The sequence below is a fragment of the Euleptes europaea genome, chromosome 3, assembly GCF_029931775.1.
Source record: "Euleptes europaea isolate rEulEur1 chromosome 3, rEulEur1.hap1, whole genome shotgun sequence".
Classification (NCBI taxonomy): domain Eukaryota; kingdom Metazoa; phylum Chordata; class Lepidosauria; order Squamata; family Sphaerodactylidae; genus Euleptes; species Euleptes europaea.
Window position 1 is genome coordinate 46,598,926 of NC_079314.1, and position 20,876 is coordinate 46,619,801.

Below are 20,876 nucleotides of genomic sequence, written 5' to 3' on the forward strand. Positions count from 1 at the left end.
TTTAAGATGCCACTGTATTATTTACACACAGACTCTTCCTACAAACCAAGCTCAGGATATTAATCAAATGTTACTTTTATTTATTTATTTCTTAGATTTATATCCAGCCCTCTATCCTGGCCAAGGCCGGGCTCAGGGCAGGTAACAACAGCAATATGGTAAAATACAATAAAGCATTCACTCTAAACAATATTAACTAAAACAACAATTCTCAATTAAAATAATTTAAAATCAGGACAAAACAAAAATTCTGTTTGTCTGCAGCAGAAACCAGCTGTGCACTGTGCTGATTGGATGGAAACTAACCCTTCCGCTCCCTCCTCCCCAGAGCAGTTTTTCAGTATTTAAAAAAATTACTTACAGCCATTATGTGGTTGGGTCCGCCTGCTGTGGCAGCCATTTTGTTGTTGTTTCTACCTGCTGTGGCAGCCGTTTTATTGTTGGCTCTGGCTGCTGCAGCAGTCAGTTTGTAGTTGCGCTCACCACCCTGGGTCAGAATTCCAAACGTGCTCATAAGCTTGAAAAGATGGGAGACCTCTTGTGCTGGGGACCATATCAGTCCAGTCTTAGCCCATCCACAGTGGCTCCCAGTTTGTCTCCAGGCACAATTCAAAATGCTGGTCTTCACCTTAAAGCCCTATATGGTTTGGGATCAACATACCTGAGGGACTGCATACTCCCTTATGAACCTCCCTGACCACTATGATCATCCTGCTTTGGGTGCCCCCATCTTTTGAGATTAGGTGAGTGGCAACCTGGGAGAGGGCCTTCTTGGTCATGGCATCAAAGCTCTGGAACTCTCTCTCCAGGGAGATTAGTCCCACAAAAGAATAAATTTATTTGTATAGGGTCATAGGCAATTACAAAACACCATCAGCAAATATATCACATTATAACTTACCTAATAAAGGTCAGGCTATAAAATTGGAATTACAATAATATAAACCACCTAAAAATATTGGTTCTTGTGGTTATCCAGGCTGTGTGACCGTGGTCTTGGTATTTTCCTTCCTGACGTTTCGCCAGCAGCTGTGGCAGGCATCTTCAGAGATGCCTGCCACAACCTAAAAATAATTAATTATTTTTAGAGAGAGAGAGAGATGCCTGCCACAACCTAAAAATAATTAATTTTGATAAAACAATACAAACAACAAATACATAAGCGTTGGTCCCTTGGCTTTTGTTTATAATGTCCATCCAAGATGGCAGTAGGAATAGTTTCAAAGCGGAAAAAAGGGAGATTAGTCTGTCTCCTTCCGTTGCTGTCTTCCCCCAATGAGGGAAGACTTTTTGTTTCATTTTACATTGCCTCAATGATCTCTCCTTCCTAATCAATGTCTTAATTGCTGTTTTTGTTTCATATGTATTTTTTGTTTCATATGTATTTTAACTCTGTTTTGCAATTGTTTTAATGATGTGTGCTGGGGGGTTGATTTTAATGATTTTAAAATGTGAGTCTATCACGTATGTTTTAAACTGTTAGCCAATTTAAATTTTGTAAATAAATAAATAAAATAAGTATGTATATCAAAGGGAACAAGCCTTTGGCTAGTAAAGGGGGGATTTTGATGTGCATTTATAACACTAGTGCAGTACTTTTTAAGAAAAAAACTTAAATGAAGATATTATTATTATGGTTACTGTATGCCATCAACGAGGCACATGTACCCATGTGGCTAAAATTGTTGGCTATGTAGGGGCTTGAGATCTTCATAACCCATCTAAGCCTGGTTGAAGACCACTGGCTTAATGCATGTTTCTTTTTGACTTGTCTCTGGATCAAGAGCCTTAACTCATGAAGAACCTGGTGTGGTTAAATCAATGCCAGGTTCCCTTGTTGAAAGACACGGAAGCAGGCCTGATGCTGTAGAGTGATACAGACTGGAGCCCAACATGACCTGGGAGTCCTGCCTTGCCCAATCCACTAAGCTATAAAGAGGCTAACTGCAGCAGGACCATCTGAGACAACAAGGAGAAGCAAAAGGGAAGAGGGAATATGGAAATTAGGTTCCCAACTGCAAGTCCTTACAGGTCCCCCACTTGTATTTTATATTTTTATGAACTGTACATTGTCTTGGATACTGTTAGTTGAGAGGGGGCCTTTTAATACTTGAAATAAGCAATCAGTCAAAATAATTCATAAGCTGTCATTGCCTCCATACTACTCATGTTTTGGTTTTTGCTGCCAGCCAGAATTAAACTATGTTTTCAGAGATCCTGCCAAGCCACAGTTCTGTCAAGCAGGACTGAAGTCAAACAGGAACATGAAATGAAAACAGAGAAGTTTAAAGAAATGTTAGGAAAGAACTACTACTGTGCTTTTCCTTTTGAAGTCACGGAGACAAGAACAAATTTCACCACAAATACTAAAGCTGAAGCCAGTCCTCCAAGGTGGGTGGTGGTGGTAGAATAAAAGCAACTTTCTTCCAAAGACCAAAGATCCTCAGAAGGCAACCCTTGAAAGAACCATGTGTTGGTTCCAGAGGGCCTGGTGCCAAAGAGACCAGTTTGTAATGATCCTTTTACAAAGAGTTTCTGCTTTGTTTGATGCCTGGCACCTTCCTTCACAAGCATTACTAACAATTTGCTCAAAGTAGAAATATATTGCTATGGATGTTAAAGTTGTGAAGAACATTATTTTCACCAAGGGAGTTAGTGGGCTATGCAATTGCAATCACATTCACAAAACAAAACCTTTGCATCTGAATAGATCCTGTAAAGTATTACTACTTTGTGACATTTATTTAGCTCCATTGGTTGCAATGAGCAACCCATATTTGGGTCTGGAAATAACTGTGGGCTTTGTTATCTTTGATGAATGATCACTGGTTGTCTAATAATAATCTATTGGTTGGGATTGTTTCCAGTTCTTTATTCTAGTTTCATCCCAGATGTCCAGAATTTAAGGAGCATAACCCCAGAGTCTGGGAAATGACTTTCATAGGGCGTTAATGCATGGCCATTTTGTGCTGCAATTCTCCTGCGAATATAGCAAATCTCCACAGTCAACACGCATTGTCGTCTCCCTCCTGTGGGATCAACCCACCTCCTTCCAAAACTTCCCCAGGTTTTCCACTCCCTGCTTTGTCCCAACTTAAAATGTAGGATCGCAGCAGTTGTGAGTGTTTGCATGTGTGTATCAGCGCTTAGGTTGACTCCCTATCAGGAAGCCACTGCCCAGCCCTGGCAGCAGCAGAAGCGGTGGCACCTTTCCGCCCCTTGGACCCTGCACCCCTCTCTCTCCCCCGTCTCCCCGCTCTCCGGTCCTCCCAGCACTGGCTGGGGGTTCAGCCCCCCTTCCAGCAGCCTGCAGCCCAGCAAGATAAGTGCTCGTCGATGCCTCCACCTGCTGCACACTTCTGGCCGCCTCCTCCCCCCACCTCCCCACACCAGAGGCAGAGTGGCAGTGGCTCCTTCAGGTGCCCCTTCTTCACCCCCTTGGCAAGCTCTCCACCCACCTCTGGGAACCTTCCAAGTTGGGGGACAGCAGGGTGGGGAGCTCACCAAGCCCCACCATCAGAGGCAGAGCAGTGGCGGCTCCTACTGGTGCACCTTCTTCGTCGCCTCATGCATTCAGTTTTTTGAACGTGGGTTTAAAAAGCATGAGACAGAACAGAGACAAACAAATGACAACCTAGCCATGTGTTAATGGCTATACTCAGTATGAAGGATCATGTGCCAAAAATCTGAGAAATTTCAAAAGCACCATAAGCCAACAGGGAGCTGCATACTGTATAGAACAAAAAGCCAGCAATATTGAATGAGATTACATTCAAGTACTTTGATTTAACTGACAGATGATACAGTAAAATGTCTAGATTCTCTAGAACATTGGATGTAGAACGCCTGGATTCAAATGTCCACTCAGCATTGTGCAGTTTTAATGTTTTTAAATAATTTTTATCTAGACATAGCACTCCAAATAAATTATATTTTCATTGTTTTTATATTTCATTTATCCTATTTTTATATTTCATTTATCCCACCCAACCTTGGGTACCAAGCTGTTGAGTGTGTGTGTGACATTTCCCTCTTACTAAGCACTACACCCAATTACAAAGCAGTGTTTCAAGGGGCGGGGACTCAAATGCTTCCTGATTTTTGCCTGCCACCCGGAGTTCTTTCTGAGCAAACATTTGTCACATAAAAATTGGTTTTAAAATGATGCTTGGGTTCTCCCCCCACCAATTCCTTTTAAAGAGCTTCATTTTGTAAAATGGTTTTTAACACGGCACTTGTGTTTCTGCCTGGGAAGAGGGGAACTGGACGTTTTTCTCACAGTAAGCACTACAGCGAATTACAAAGCAGCGTTTTCAAGGGGCAGGGACTCAGACGCTTTCGGATTTGAGCTGGTGATTTTGCTGGTGCATAGCATTTTTAAGATTTGCAACAGAAAATTGTGGGTCGAGCTAGCATCGAACCCCACGTAAAAATCCCATGCATAAAAGACTTGAGTATCCAGGAAACATGACACTGTAGTTATGGGTGACTTCAATTGCCCTTTGTATCTTGCTTGTAGGCTTGTGTGTATGTGTGTGTGCACGGGGGGAGGTTCATGGACCTTGACTGTGCATTCCTGAGGGGGGCGCGAATCCTCTCAGGAGGCGTCGTGACCTCGCCACCAGCATAAGTGCATCTTATCACGGGACAAGACGCACTTATGCTGGTGGCCAGGGCAGTTCCATTGGCACCAGGGTGCCGTGGAGCAGCGCTTCGCTCCTCCACCAGCGAAGTCTCCCCGTAGCGCAGGCCACGGTGGAGACTTGCGGCGTAGGCATGGGGGGGGCATTCACAGGGCGTGCCAGGGGGCAGAGCTGCTGGCAGCCAGGACGGCATTGCTGCGCCTGCTTTTTAGCAGGCGCAGCCTTGCTGTTTTCAATGGGGCTTTTAGCCCTGTTGAAAATGGAAAAAGCCTTTTAAAGGCTTTTTTCGTCCCGGTGGCGAGTGGGAAATGGCTTAGGAGGAGGCACAGCTGCGCCTCTTCCCCACCGTCCCCGCACGCCAGCATCTCAGGAATGCACAGTGAGTCTGATCTAGCACGGATTTTCTCACATGACATTTACATGAGTTAATGGCACGGGACTGAGTCTTTAGGAAAGGTTCCAAGTACCCAATGTTAGTCCAAAGGAAAAACAAACCCTCAAATTTTCAATTGTTTAAAATACCTTTAATTAAGAGCAAGCAAAAGGAGAGGCATTTGCATTCTGATCCCCTTCCTTTCTTCATGCCCCCCTTCATTTCTGGACTTTCTTCTGATAAAGTAACCACTTAGATCTAAATTTCTACTCTACTGTGTCCAACGAAGTCCAATGAAGACTCTTGAAAGCTTATATCCTGAAACTCTTGTAGACACTAAGGAGCTACTGGACTCAAATCTAACAACTTTCACAGTGTAATCCTATGCAGGGGTAACGTCAGAAGGAACGTACATACAATCCATCTACAACAGACGTGTGAATTTTCTTTGTATGCATGCTGAGTAAGTCTTTCATTATAGTAAAGTACATGTGTATGAGTTCACTTTTATTCAGGGACTGGTCCCCAGTTTTCTTTTAAAGTGAACATGCCGCAGCTCTTTCTGAGGAACTGGTTATCCGCATACTTGCAAGATAGTTGCGAGTTCTCTATCACCTGTGAGCAGGGCTCTGGCTTCTCTTGGTAGGAGCTTCAAGTAATTCTTACGCCCAGCGCCAGCCATTTTTACGCCCTAGGCAAGACTAATTACTTGTGCCCCCCCCCCCCGTTGTTTACCAGTTTCCAAAAGCAGATGTCTTGTAGAAAAATAAAAGCACAAAACTTGTTATAAGACGTTATAATTCCACAGCACTGTTGTGGTACTTATCTTAAAACAAAAAATATAAATATAAATTGCCAGTTGCATTTTTTCCAAGAAGCTAATCGGTTTCAGACGGTGCCGCTGGGGCCAGTTCTGCGCCCCTCGGCGGTCTGCGCCTTGGTGACCGCCTAGTTCGCCTAATGGGAGCCCCGGCCCCGCTTACACCACATTCAACATACGATTGAGACCTCAGACCGGTTTTATTTTGAAGGCGAAGGCAAGACCGGGGAGCAGCCCAGCTGGAGAAAAGTGGGCATGAAAGCACCCCTCCGGGAAAGGGGACCCAACAATGACCCCTCGGGCATGCCGCGACCAGCCCACGGCCCAATGACGAGCGGCGCCAGGCGCGTCCCGGGCCCTTCTTCTCTCCCTTGCCTCCAGAGCTGGAAGGCAACAGGTGTCCGTGGGCTTCTCGCGAAGGTCGCCGCCCCTTCAGGCGCCAACCCGCCCGCTGCTGGCTCCTCCGCGCGCGCGCGCCCGACCCTCCCCTTGTGGGCAGGGGCGCCCGCGACCCCCCCCCTTCGCCCCAGACTTCCGAGGGCGCCTGCCGCCAGGGCGCGACTGCGCAGCAGCGCCAGCAGCGGCCGGGCGCGCGGGCTGGGGAGGCGCGCGTGGCGCCTGGGCGCGCTGGGGGGAGCGGGGCTCGGCACTCGGCGGCGGCGGCGGCGGCGCTGCTGTCCTGGCTGAGCGCTCGGGCGGCAGGCGGGGCGGCCATGCGGGCGCGGTGGGGCCGGTGAGGCGGGGCGGGGCGGGGCGCGGCGGGCGTGCAGGCGGCGCGAGCGCCCGGGGGCTCTGGTGGCCGGGCGACCATGGCCGGAGCGGCGGCGGGTCCGGCCGGGGTGGCGGCGATGCTGCCGGCGCAGGAGGCGGCCAAGCTGTACCAGACCAACTACGTGCGCAACTCGCGGGCCATCGGCGTGCTGTGGGCCATCTTCACCATCTGCTTCGCCATCGTCAACGTGGTGTGCTTCTTCCAGCCCTACTGGATCGGCGACGGCGTGGACACCCCGCAGGCGGGCTACTTCGGGCTCTTCCAGTTCTGCACCGAGCAGGGCGTCTCCCGCGAGATCGCCTGCGCCGGCAGCTTCGCGGACTTCGCCGGCATCCCCTCGGGGGCCTTCCAAGCCGCCTCCTTCTTCATCGGCTTCTCCATGGTGCTCATCATCGCCTGCATCGTCTGCTTCATCCTCTTCTTCTTCTGCAACACCGCCACCGTCTACAAGATCTGTGCCTGGATGCAGCTCACCTCCGGTGAGGCAGGGGTTCACACCGGCCCGTCCACGCCGGGGAGGCGGGGAGGGCCGAGCAGCAGAACCTCGGGCGTGCCGGCGGCCGAAAGGCGCCAAGGAGGCCGGGTGGGGGCAGGCACGTGGGGAGGGCTCTTGACCCTGGGCAGAAGGATCCCCGGGACATTTCTGCCTGGACGCGCTCTGCAGGGTTAACAAACGTCAGGGAAGCATGGGTCGGGGTTTTTGGCTAGCTGGTTTTTTTGCCACTGAAGGGGACTGGTGGTGTTGATGGGTTCAATAACCTCTGCAGGCAAGAGGGACCAGGTTTAATGGAGAGAAACTTGGAGCCGGCTGAAGATTTTTCAAAGGGTAGCCAAGGGTGATGCGTAGTCCAAAAGGGCTTGTGTGGGGTAGAAAACGGTTCCCAAAAAGGAAGCCTCTGCAGCCTGACATAAAAACGCACTCATGTTAGCCATGGGCCAATTTCACACACGCTGTTTAGAGCACTTTTCAACCCACCCACCCTGTGGCTGGTGTGCTCATGTGGGAAAACAGGCAGTGCTTAAATGTGCAACTACTACATTTAGGATGTCTGAAAAACGGGTAGTTTGATTTTTGCTTGTAGCAGAGGATGGCTTTTTCTTTCTCTCCCATAATAATGAAAGTTTGGGGTATCTAAATTAATTAAATTGATGGACAACAGATTCAGGACAGGCAAAAAGAAGTACTTCCTTTAAAGAGTCTTTAAATTGTGGATTTCACTGCCAGTGGGTGTAGTGATGTCTGTGAGATGGCTTTGAAAAGGAAATTAGGCTGATTTATGGAGGACTACTACTAGCTTTGGCGACTAAAAGGAGCCTTCATATTCAGAGGCAGTAAGCCTCTGAACACCAGTGCTGGGAGACAACCTCAGCGGGAGGCCTTGGTTTTGTGCCCTGTTTGATAGCCCTCCAATGCAATCTAGAGGGCTACTGGTGTGAAACAGCATTCTAAACTAGATGGACCATTGGTTTGATCTGGCAGGGCATCTCTTATGTTCATTCCGGGAAGGCTATTTAATGTTTGTCTTTTGGCCTCCTTGCAGCTTGCAAACCGCATGTGATTTCAGCTTTGGAGAGATGGGGTTATTTTTCTTCATGTCTGGGTGTGTTTATGCCAAAGTCAAGTGTTTGGTGTAACAGTGAATATTCCTCTCCTGGCTGAGGGCAGTGCTTGAATAAAGGTCAAAAGCAAGTCATAATGATAACCTTGGGGAGCACTTAAAAAAATCCCTCAAGAGAGACAAAACTGCTGTATTCTTGAGTAGGCCTTTGGTATGGATTTCAATGGCATTTTCTGTGTAAAGGGCTTTTGTTCCATATGATGTGTTGGGGGTTGCTCAGCTCATTAGGTATCATACCTTTGCTTTCTCTGGCAAGCTTTTGCTGTCTTCAGGGTTTTGCTTTGAAAGGGTATGTTTGAATGGTAAATATTCAAATATGGTGGTAGAAGGAGAAAATTCCCTCGGATGGTTTCTTCCAACAGTTGTCATCTAGAACATCTGTAAGAGGTGTGCAGAGTGCGGTGCTAAGCAGGTCTACTCAGAATAGTACTGCTCTGTTCTGCGAGGCTTACTCCCAGGAAAATGTTCTTAGGGTTGCACTTAGTGCCCCTTTCAGGAAGGCAAAGTGACAGGAGACGCACAGTATGGTACTTGAGTGGATAGAACACCTCCAGTGTTTCTTCCTTTTCCAAGTCAAAGTCCCTTGACATTTCAACATCTTAAAAGACCAGGCAAAATTCGAATGCACCTAAAGATGCTCTGTGTAACAAGTATTTAATTATAAATGTCTTCCAGAAATTAAGAGGAAATGTTTTTGGGTTTGATCCTAGTTAGCAGGGATGTCATTAATATGAATCAGATTATAGCCAGATGGGAAATGGACTCTAATCAACCCCTGAGCACATGGCTAATATTCTGGACGGCTTAATTTTGTCCTTGAAAAGTATTTCAGAGGATTGATTCAGAAGACAAGCTTTGGTATAATACCTCTAACTTGTAAAGTGGCAATTAATTGAAGCTTAACAGGGAAGAAATAAACAATAACAAAGCTTTAAATTAGCTGGGTGAGATGTTAAGTTTCAAAACGTAGTCTTGTTTCTGGCAGTAAAGGAAAGAGGAATGAAATCCAAGGCAGAGAAAGCAATAAACAAGTTTTTATTGAATAGAAAGGTTGATTAGTTTTGGAAAAACAGGTATATGAAATCTAAATATAAATCCTGCTGAGTCTTATGCCCAAAAGAATTCCCAAGCATGTAGATTTATGCTGTAGGAATAAGATGACTGTGATCTACAGACAGTATTTCTAACATTGTTATTCTTAGGTTACCTACTGGAACCTATTTGTTCAGCTTATATTTTTAGCTGTGTAGTATGTTCTGCAGAGTTTTGTGCTCCACAGGCTTTGTAAGTTATTTACAAATAACTCCTAATTTGAAAGTCTGTTACTGCTAAAGGTCATGCTACCTTAATTGGTTACATCTATATTTGCACAATTTGCTGGCCCTCTTGCCTTTCTCATTCTTGGAAAAAACATTTTTGAAGGCCGCATAACCATTTCAGGTCTGACCCTGATATCGCTTGAAGCCATTTAGTTTGGAACTGAAATTGATAGCAGGGCTAGCCATTGCTGCAGAAGGAATCCTATGCAATATACACTGTTACTTTTGTGTTTGCTGACTGTATCTAAGTATGCAGTCTGATTTTTCTCTGTTCAGCTCTTGAAAATAATAGAAGGTAAGCCATTAGTGCTGCTTTTGAGTTGCCCCCAGAGACGTCTCTGCTTAGCATTCCCCTGATTTGGAACCAAAGGCAGAGCTTTTCAGTGGGACTATTCAATCTGTGTTGGAATTCAGCGGATTTAATATTTCAAATATTCATTTGTTATGGGTTGCACAGTAGCATGGGATTTATACTGTCGACATTTGTTGTTGCTTGTTGCACGGAATCATGGGATTTGCAGCACCAATGTGAATGATTAACAAGCCTCTATATTTCTAATGCTTTCAAGTTTGCCAGAATAGAGGTATTGCTAAAATACATAACACATATTTGCATAAAGAATGAAAGCTTTATTCTTGATGTCTCGTACTGGTTTCAATGAAAGAATGGCCTAATTTTGGTATAGGTGACAGAATGTTCAGAACAGTACTGCAGAATTGCTGACGTCAGCCCAAATTCTACTTCTGGTATATCCTAACAGCAGCAACAGTACTCATCAAATCCAGTTTGTGCATTAGCTATATTTCACATTTTATAAACTGAGATGTGGACATCACCTAATCAGGGCTGTTTACGTAATGAGGGTGATGCTGGAAGTCACATATACTGAGAGTGATACTGGAAGTCACGCTGAACCCCTTCCTGTGTGGCCTGTCATGCCATAGACAATGGTGATTACATCTTTCTATTTAATATCTGTGTCGTGTCATTGAGTTACACGAGCTCAGTTGCCAATTGAACACTGTATCTTGACTCTTAACATTTGCTGGATTTCATGTTCTAAAACAATATTTATTATTTTCAATTTCTATCCCGCCCTCCCCAGCCGGAGCCCCACTCTTGCTTTGCCTTGCACACTGTGTGTAGCTTCGTTTTTTTTAGCATAAACTAATAACTTTGTTAAAATAATCACTCTTAGTGATTATTCTTAAATGAAACCAATCCTGTAAAGAAGCAAAGAATGTGCAAAGGCACATGTAGTTTTGTTAATGTTGTTAATTGCTTTAAACTCATTAAATAGCCAATAATTCAGTAATAGTTCCTTGTGATAAACCTTTTGGCAGACTGTGCAGGCTTTTCGATTTGTAGTTCTCTTGTTATTACATACTCTGAAAATGTGAATTGTTCAAATATATAAGGAGCCGGTGTTGTAGGTTTCTGGGCTCAGCTGTTCTGTGCCAGACAGTGTATATGCAATACTTACATCTGACTAAAAGATACTTAAGAACCGTTTTATTTATGTCATTTCTACTTGGCCTTTCTCTTCCAAACATGCCTAAGACAGCTTACAACGATGGAGTAAAATATTGGTTGTTGACCTTAAAGTTCACATTCTAAGATCTTTATGTTAATCTTTTGCAGTTAGCTGCCAAATACTAGGCTGGCATTATCGGGTGATACCAGCGGCCAAGCCAATAGCAGGTAGAGAGGCTGTGAGTGACACCATGAGGTTGCATTAGGCTCCCTGTTGCGAAGTAGTTTACAAGCTTTGGCTTGGACTTATGGCTCTAAAGGGTCACTGCGGACCAATAGGACCAGTGACTGCCCATGGTATCGGCAGATCCTTAGCTAGTGTCTCCATACATGGAAACAGCCATTGTGTGTTTTTTGCAGCTGGACACATTTCTACATAATGGAAGGATAAGCATGATTTGGTAAAAGATAAACTGTAATTCATTTCTGTTATGGGCAATTTACTAAGGCTCATGGGGAACTCAGGTTCGGTCACGCTTGGTGCAGAACTTTGTTGTCCACAAGGCATTATCCTTGTGGACAACAATACCTATAGCGGTTATGGTGGATGTGAACATATGTGAGGCTCAGATACTGCATTGTTCAGGGGACTACAACAGGTAACTTGTAACCTTCTGATATCTCATTGGCTGCTGCAGAGTATCTTATCAAGCCCCTAGAATACCTAGGAAAATATTTGCTCTATGCTCTTTTTTTAAAAAGTACTTGTTTCTTAGGATTTTTCTGTTCCTAGGGCAGTATAAACTGTGGTAACTTCCTAGGGTGTGGGAAAGTAGCTCAGGGTATTTTTCATTACTCAGAAGTAGCTCTTATTTAGGAGTAGGTTGGCAACCCCACTTTGGTTTTTGGTCAGTAAATATATCTGTCTAGAAAAGGGCAATATGAGACTGCCAGCATCTCATAAACTCTGCAGAATTAGCAATGCAGTGGATTGTTTCAAATACATTTGGGAGTTCAGTCTTGGCAAAGAGAATTTTCCTGGTTCACTGGTTGAGAATACATGTTAGAAAATGCTAGCATTTGTAAAGTAACACTTTTCTGGTCTGTGAAAATAGCGTGCCCTGGTTTGAATTATGGAACCATTGTTTAGAAGAATGCACATTTGACCCTCCCCAGGATTGACAACCTCCAGGTGGTGACTGAGAATATCCTGGAATTACACCTGATCTCCAGACAACAGAGATCAGTTCCCCTGGAGAAAATGGCTGCTAAAAGGGTAGGCTCTATGGCATTTTGCCCTGCTGAGGTCTCTCTCCCCACAAATCTCGAGGAATTTCCAGATGTGGAATTGGCAACCCTAGGCACCATCTCCAAATCTCCGGGGATTTCCCAAGCCAGAGCTGGCAACCCTATCCCCCCACTCCCCCAAACAGCACAACAGAGGATTCAAATATGCTTCTTACTGCCATGTGTTGGGAACAGCCTTTCGATTAAAGCATTATATTGTATGTGTTTTTAGGTTTGTCTTGAAATACAGAGTTACGTAATAGGTTCTGCTGATGAAGAACCCATGACCAGCCGTTGCTTATGATAAGCACACGAAAGAGGCTTATGCCTAGCCAGATCACTGGCCAGTAGGTGTAGTCTTCAGTTCAATGGTATCTTCAAGTGCACCTCTTCCATTTCAATGAATGGCTGCCATTCATTTGTATGGTAACAGTAAAACATAAGTTGATGGACAGACCCACAGAGCACTCAGGGACAGGGATCTTGGGAAGAGATGCAGCGTGCTTGCGCAGGCAGGGGTGGGCTGCGTGACTCTGCACTTGACAAGCCCTCTCTGTCAAAGCACTAGCAAATGACGTGTACTGCACTTCCTGCAAATCAGCTTCTGAATTCTTCCCTTAATAGTTAACCACACGCTGTGCTCCTACTATACTGTTGTTGTTGTTGTGTGTTTTTTTACCATTTAATCCTTTCTGTAACTGGTGTGTCAAAATTATTGAGGCTAACCTCTTGCCGTGGTCAGCAGGGACCAGGACACTGAACAGACAGAGCTCCCGGATGAGTTGGCAGCAGAGGCAGAGGCTGGGCCCTCTACCTCCTCGGAAGTTAGCAAATGGTCTCTATCAAAGGCTGAAGCCCCCACTCCTAGCATGAGTAATGAGGAGGAGAGACCGCTGCAGCTGGTAGAATCATCCCCGCCTGCAGCTAGGCTGAGGGAAAGACTATGCGCTGCAGAAATGCACGGGACTATAGGCAAACACAAAGCCCTGAATACTGACAGGAGCCAGGCTAGGTAATTAGTGGGGCAAAGGAGTGCACCACCAGAGAACCATATATTCCAGGCTGTTGGGAGGTTTCTCTGTTGAAGCAATGATTCAGTTTCCGGACTGCTTTGCATCCACTTCGGCTCCTGACCCTTGCTCCGACTGGCTTGAATTCCTGGAACTCCGACCCTCGGCTTGATTCATGACTCTTCTTCTGGAGGCGTTTGGACTCCTGTTTTGATCTCCACTGACTCGACCTTGGAACGCACGACTACCCAGCCTCCTTGCCCCGCCCGGGACCTGACACCTCTAAGCTAACAAGAGATTAAAGGTTAAATCTCTTTTGCAATTAGGTAGGCCTACGGCACAGGGAAGTAAAAGGAGTGCCACACACGTGTGTAGGATCACTGGAGGGATCCTTCTACACTTGAGACAGGTTCCATGTGCCTCACTGGGCTCTTCCCCGCTCTCCCCCCCTCCCATTGTTGGATTTCACGAAGAACAAAGACAGGGTCGCTGAGTGTGCTCTTTGCAGTTCCCTTGCATTTTGAGAAAAGGGCTTAGCTGATTCAGGACAAAGAGGAGAGGTGTCTGAAGTCAGTATGAGGCCAAATATGCCAAAATTATCCTGGTCAGCGGAAGTTCACAATGCCTTACAAAAGCTGCCCCGAGGAAAGGAAAGACGTTATACTACCACAGTGTTATCAGACTATGCACAGTCAAAAATATTAAGCTGTACTGACCAGGGTTTTGTGTTCAGCTTTTCTGGTATGTGTTATTTGTTTAATAAACGCATTAGCCACTTCTCAAATAAAAAAAACACACACTTCAATTTGATACCCACAAAAAAGAAACACTGCATGAATATTACTTACAGCTGTGTTTTTAAGCAGAGTTGCCCACCTCGAGGCCCGTTGGCTTCAATACAAGGGTGTAACTGTGCTCAGGGTGGCACTGCAGACATTATCACATTTTAATGCCCTCAGGTGACATTCTTGGTGGTTAAACCTCTCAGCTCCTGTGGTAGATGGTAGAATTCAGAGAGCCACCTGCAGTCTGCTCTGCTGCCCTTCTTCTCCTTTCGTCTCTCTCCAGCTCGCTCTCTCTCCCCTTCGTGATTTCACCAAGGAGGTAAGTGTCAGCAAGCAATACTTTTGAATGCTGTCCACATAGAAAGCCTGCTGCATTAGAAATTCAATGCATCAAAGAGGAGTTTAGCACAGCTTGCTCCCTCCGTGATGTGGTAGATTATGACACTCAGAGCATTTTACACTGGGCAGCAATAAAAGGCAGCGAGCGACCCCCAGCTATCTGCAGAGTGAAATGGTATCATTCAGTATTTTACCAGCTCTAAGTTACAAATTCAAAATATCAGAATCCTGGCAGAAAAAGTTGGTTTTGTGTGTCTGAACTTTTAGCCCGCCCCCTTCTCAAGGCATTTTAAAACACAATTTAAAAACAACATGCTTAAAAATGAATGTATAATCTTGCTTCAGAAGTTCATTACAGCTGTATCACTATCCTATTTGTGATTATAAAGGAGGAGCATTTTATTTTGGTTGCAGCATAGTTTGAAGAATGCATTATTTAAAAGGCTTAATTCCATTGTGCTTCCCCCACTTGTCTAGTTGCTTACAGTTGCCAGCTCTTGATTTATACCAGCTAGCGATTTTCTGCCACATGGCTTAAGTATAAATGTGAGCACACAAGATGCTGGAAGTCTTGAATGTCACGAAGGTTTACAGAGCAATTGGAGAGAAAGAGAGTGATGTCTTTTCTCAGCCCGGTGTCAGGATGAAGAAGTCCAAGATTTGTATGCTTTTGTACCATAACTGCTGTCTGTCAGTCTAAGATGTCTCGGTGGTTGTGAAGATGGGGTGGGTTTCCCCCCGTTATACCATGCTGAGCTTCTTGAAGGGAAAGTGCCTCCATTTTCTCTAGAGTTCTTTTTAAAGCACCTTGGATATGCTATTGTTGAAGGAAGATGTTTGATTCTAGATTGGAATTACACTATTAAAGATTAGAGAATCTGATTTTTGTTCATTATTATATAGGTCTTTAGTGAAATATTGATGTATTTCTCCCAGAAGGACGTTGGCTGGTGGTAGGAGGAAGTCCACTGCAGCATGAAGCTTGATCCAGCAGGGACCAACTTCTGTACCACTTCTCCACTGCTGAGCGAGAGGGAAAGAGAGGCCTGTTACTGCCTTGGCAGATAAGGCCAAACTGATCACCCATATGTCCCTTTTCCTGGTGGGGGGAGAATGCTTAACATTTCCTTTGCCTGCTGATTGTCATCTACTATGCACACATGTTCCTCTGAATATTTCCCCCAACCTGGCTTTGAAGCTGGAAGTAAGCCTGGCAGGGAGGAAAACAGTTTAGTAATAGGATTTGCAGGAAATGATTAATAGACAGTATTAGATATTCACTCCAGTTTTCCCCTGTAAATGCCCTCCCTGCCCAATAATTAATGTGAGCTGGGAAAGGTTTCCCAATCATATAGCTTATAGTTCTGCTGTCAGAGTGGTCTCTCTAGTCCAGCTCCCTTCCATCAATCTGGCAGTTTCCTCTTCCCTCTTGTTCTTGGTCCAAATAAAAATGTTCCTGGATGGTCTTCATGTGAGTTCCATCACTTTTGACAAATCCTTGAACATCTGAGTAAACAAATACATGCTAGTGATCATGATGCCTCCCCTGGCTGGTAGTGATACGGGATAAGTCTCTGTAGTTAAATTTATTTTTTCTGCTCTTAAAATTAGGAGCGTGTGAGCTCTAGTCCCGTGATAATCCCATAAACAGACATCAGCAGACAAGCAGTCCAAAGAGAGTTGATTTATTAGAAAATCCACAGGTTAACAGAAGCTAAGAGTCAAATGAACACTAGTGAGAACTATGGGAACGGTACAGGGCATATATGGAAGAGCAAAGGGCAAATCGGGATGGATCTGGCTACCATGGCAACCCCCCTTCCAGGAACTGTCGGGGTGCTAGGAGTCTTCCCACAGGGAGTAGTCTAAACACACTACAGGATACAGAACTGGCCAAGGCCAGCACCTGGAAAAACCACAACATTCCTTCTCAGACCATGTCTGACAGAGCGTCTATGTATCATCTAAACCCGGGGATTGAACTTAAAAATTTTTAAAAATAATTTGGGACTTGTTTTTTGATTTGCCCATGGGCTTTGGTACATAGGTGCTCGAATTTCTGAACAGGAAATACATGCCAGTGAAGCTCTCTGATATTCACAAATAACTGGCTTGTTACAAATGTGTACACTTCTAAAGGTAATTTTTACTACTTTTAGTGTTGTGATCTTTTAAGAAATGACTTAATCAAGATTAACTTCACTTATTTCCCCCTCAATGATTCTTTTTAAAGTTTTTATTATTATTTTTATAACATAAAACAAAACATAAAAAGAAAAAGAATATACAAAAGAGCACTTACGTAACTATTAAAGCTACTTATTATAACAAAGGTTACAAAATTCATAGTGCCCTGAAAAAACCACCACCCACCTTAATACAGTGTCCATCACCAAATTGAACTTCAGGAGAAGTGTTCTGACAGTTTTAAAGAGTAAGTATAATAAAAACATTATAAAAACTATTAATCAATTATCTACAACTCATTAACTAAATTAGTAAAATTCATTTTTGCCAGTTTGTCCCAATATGCTACGGCCTTTGACCATGTTTTCTTAAAGTCTTCCATATCTTTCCCAAGTAAGGACTCTGTTAGTTTGGCCATTCGCATATACATCCATAATTTCTCTCTCCAAGCATTAATTGAAGGTTTATTTACTTGCTTCCAGGTTTTAGCTATTATAATTCTTGCCGCTGCGAAACTATATTGTCATATGACTCTATCACATCTGTCTAATTTGTCTTTAGGTATATCCAGTAGACAAAAGGAAGGATCCATCTTCACCTTAGAGTTAATCAAATAGTTGGTTTCATTTAATACTTTTCTCTAAAAAATTTTAATTTTTTTACAAATCCACCATGCATGCATAAATGTTCCGTTATCTTTTCCGCATTTCCAACATAAATCCGAATCACCTTTTTTCATTTTACTTCTAACGGGTAATATACCATCTATAGAACATTTTATATACGTTTTCTCTTATTTCATTGGTAATTGTAAATTTATATTCTTTTTTCCACAAATTTTCCCATATTTCCAAATCAATATTATATCCTAATTCCTTCATCCATGTCACCATCACTGGTTTAATCCTTTCATGTTCTAAGTTGGTTTCGATTAATAATTTATAAATTCATCCTATCAATCCTTTATTTCCCTTATTTAATATAATTTCTAATTTGGATTTATTTTCATTGAATCCCTTCAACTTATCTTTATTAAATAGATCTTTTAATTTATAATACATAAACCAATCTTTTATTTGAAGCTCTTCTCTGCTCTTTAACAGCCAGACCCCTTTCTTACACTCTATAATCTCTCTATAAATATCCATATCTAAATTTAATTGTATACCCCTCTTCATAAAAGCTTCTACTGGATTAATCCAGCCTGGTGTATTATTTTCAAAAAATCTTTTATATTTTCTCCAAATTTGAAATAAACCATATCTAATAATATGAGAATTAAATTCTTTATTTACTTTCTCTTTCTAATACCATAAATATGCATGCCATCCAAAACGTAAGTTGAATCCTTCCAGTTCTAAAAGTTTAATATTCTCTAATAAAATCCAGTTCTTTAACCAATTAAAACAAGCTGCTTCATAATACATTCTTAGGTCGGGTAGCCCCAAACCTCCTGTTTCCTTTAGTTGAATTAAATTATTATAAGCTATTCTATGTCTTTCTTTTCCCCATAGAAAGTTTAAAATGTCTTTTTTCCAACTTTTAAATATATGTGCTCCTTTTAAAATTGGTAAATTTTGAAACAAAAATAGCATCTTGGGTAATACCACCATTTTAATCACAGCAATTCTACCCCATAGTGATAGCGGTATTTTTCCCCAATTTTTAAGATCTATTACAATTTGTTGCCATTGTTTAATATAGTTATTTTGAAATAAATTAAGATTATTTTGAGATAACCATATACCTAAGTATTTTATTTTATGTTCAATAGAAAAACCCGACTTTTTATTAAATCTTGTTGCTGTGAGAGAGTCATATTTTTAACCAATATTTTGGTTTTATTTTTATTTATTTTAAAACCTGCAAGTTTTCCATAAACTTCCATTGTTTTATTCCAGTTTTCAACTTGATCAATAGGATTTGTCAAAAAACATACAAGGTCATCTGCATATGCTTTAGTCTTAAAATGATTTCTCCCAGTTTGAAATCCGTTTAAATCTTCCGTTTGTCTAATCTTTTTCAATAAAACTTCCAATACTAATATAAACAATAAGGGTGAAAGAGGACAGCCTTGCCTGGTGCCTTTTTGTATTTCAAATTGTGGTGATAATATACCATTTATCAACAGCTTAGCTGTCTGATAACTATATATATTTTCAATAGCTGTTTTAAAGTTTGTTCCCACATCCATAAACTCTAATATTTTCTTCATAAAATTCCAATTTACATTATCAAATGCTTTTTCCGCATCCAGGAATATCATAGCTACCGGAGTTGGAACATGTTCTGCATATTCTAAAAGATCTATTACCACACTAACATTTTGACTATTACCACTCTAACATTTTGACTAAAACCCCCGCTTAATCCTCGTGTATTGTCTGGTTTAAAACAATTTTTAATCTGGATGCTAAAATCTCAGCAAACAGTTTGTAGTAATTATTTAATAAAGAAATAGGTCTATAATTCTTGACATCTAATAAATCCGAATTTGACTTTGGTATTAATACTATGTTTGCTTGTTTCCAGGTTTGGGGAATAGATCCATTTTGCAAGCAAGCATTCATTACTCTTAATAAATGTGGAGATAATTGTTCTTGAAAAGTTTTATAATAAAGTGCTGTAAATCCATCCACCCCTGGAGATTTATTTAATTTATTCTTACCTATAACATTTTTTAGTTCTTCCATAGTTATTCTAGATTCTAATAGTTCCCTATTTTCTTGTGATAATTTTTCCCAGTCAAATTGATTAAGATAAACATCCATTTCTTTTTCTGATGCTAAATTTTTGCTGTACAAATTTGTATAATATTCTACAAATGTTTCCATAATATTTTGTTTATCTGTTAATACTTTACCATCTTTCTTAATTTTCAAAATTGGTAATTTTTTCCCTTTGTGTTTAAGCTGCCATGCTTTACCCAGTTTGTTCGCATGTTCAAAAAATCTTTGTCTATTATACATTATTTTCCTTTCAATTTCAGTGGTTAATAGAAATTCATATTGATGTTGTAGTTTTTTCAAGTTATTTAATTGTTCCTGCTTTGCTGATTTATCATGTAAATTTCTAAGCTGTCTTTCTCCTTGTCTAATATTTTCTAATATATTTATCTTTTGTGCCTCCTTCTCTTTAAACATCTTGTATTTTGTTGTATTAAAAGTCCTCTAATTACTGCTTTACCAGCATCCCATATTACCTCTTCCTTTATACCCTTATCTACGTTATCAGAAAAATAGTTTTGTATGTCTATCTTTAATTTATCGACTATTTTTTTATTTTTTAATAAAAATTCATTTATTACCCACAGCTTGTTTCTTCTATCACCTATCTTAACCTTAACTGAAACAGCATTATGGTCTGACAACACCCTAGGTAAAATCTCCGCATCCTCTGAAACGTTTATCAAACCTTTAGAAAGCCAAATCATATCTATTCTTGAATAGGTAAGATGTCTGGATGAGAAAAAAGCACATCCCTTTTTACTACCATGTAATAATCTCAATACATCAAACATTTCCCATTGATCTATAAGATTATTAAAAATTACCAGGTAGTTTACCCTCACAGTTTCCCCCCTTTTTTTGTAGATCTATCCATCTTCGGTTCTATTACCTCATTGAAATCTCCCATCCAAATAATTTTTTCTGTTGCATATTCAGCTAGGATTGTCAAATTATTATAAAATGTTTTTTGGTTTATATTGGGAGCATAAATTGCTACCAACAATACATTTTGAAAACCACAGGTAATTTCTATCAACAAAATCCTTCCTTCTTTATCATTAAATATAACCTTAGGTTCCAATACCAAAGGGACATACATAGCTATTCCATTATTATTTTTATTTCATTACACGACGTGAAAAGTTTGCCTAATTTTGGTTGTTCCAGCCTGAATATATCCTTTGGTAGCATGTGAGTTTCCTGTAAACAAAAAATGTTGGCTTTAGCTTTCTGTAAATGAAGAAATACCTTCCTCCTTTTATTGGGAGCGTTCAAACCGTTAATATTCCATGACAATACCTGTAACATATTAAAATTCAGTTAATCCCATTTCTAAATTTTTATTCATTCCCAAAGTTATTATTTTCCATTTCCCCCCATATCCCCCTTCCCTCCCTCCTTTCCCATTAAGTTCCAAATCCATTCAGCCAGCGTTCTCTTCTGACAGGGAGTCCTCCTCTGTTACATCTATTGGGTTGACACCTTTTTCTGAATAATCTTCCAGGAATCTCTTTCATCA

At 42.0% G+C, this 20,876-nt stretch overlaps 1 protein-coding gene across 2 annotated transcripts in view; it reads left to right on the forward strand.

Moving 5' to 3' along the window:
- Window positions 1-6,645: 6,645 nt before the first annotated feature.
- The window catches only part of LHFPL3 (LHFPL tetraspan subfamily member 3), a 228,645-nt gene continuing 214,414 nt past the window's right edge, over window positions 6,646-20,876 (forward strand). For both annotated transcript variants that reach the window (XM_056846972.1, XM_056846971.1), the window contains exon 1: window positions 6,646-7,087. In XM_056846972.1, the coding sequence (XP_056702950.1) occupies window positions 6,646-7,087 (442 nt within the window). The remainder of the gene's footprint in view (window positions 7,088-20,876) is intronic.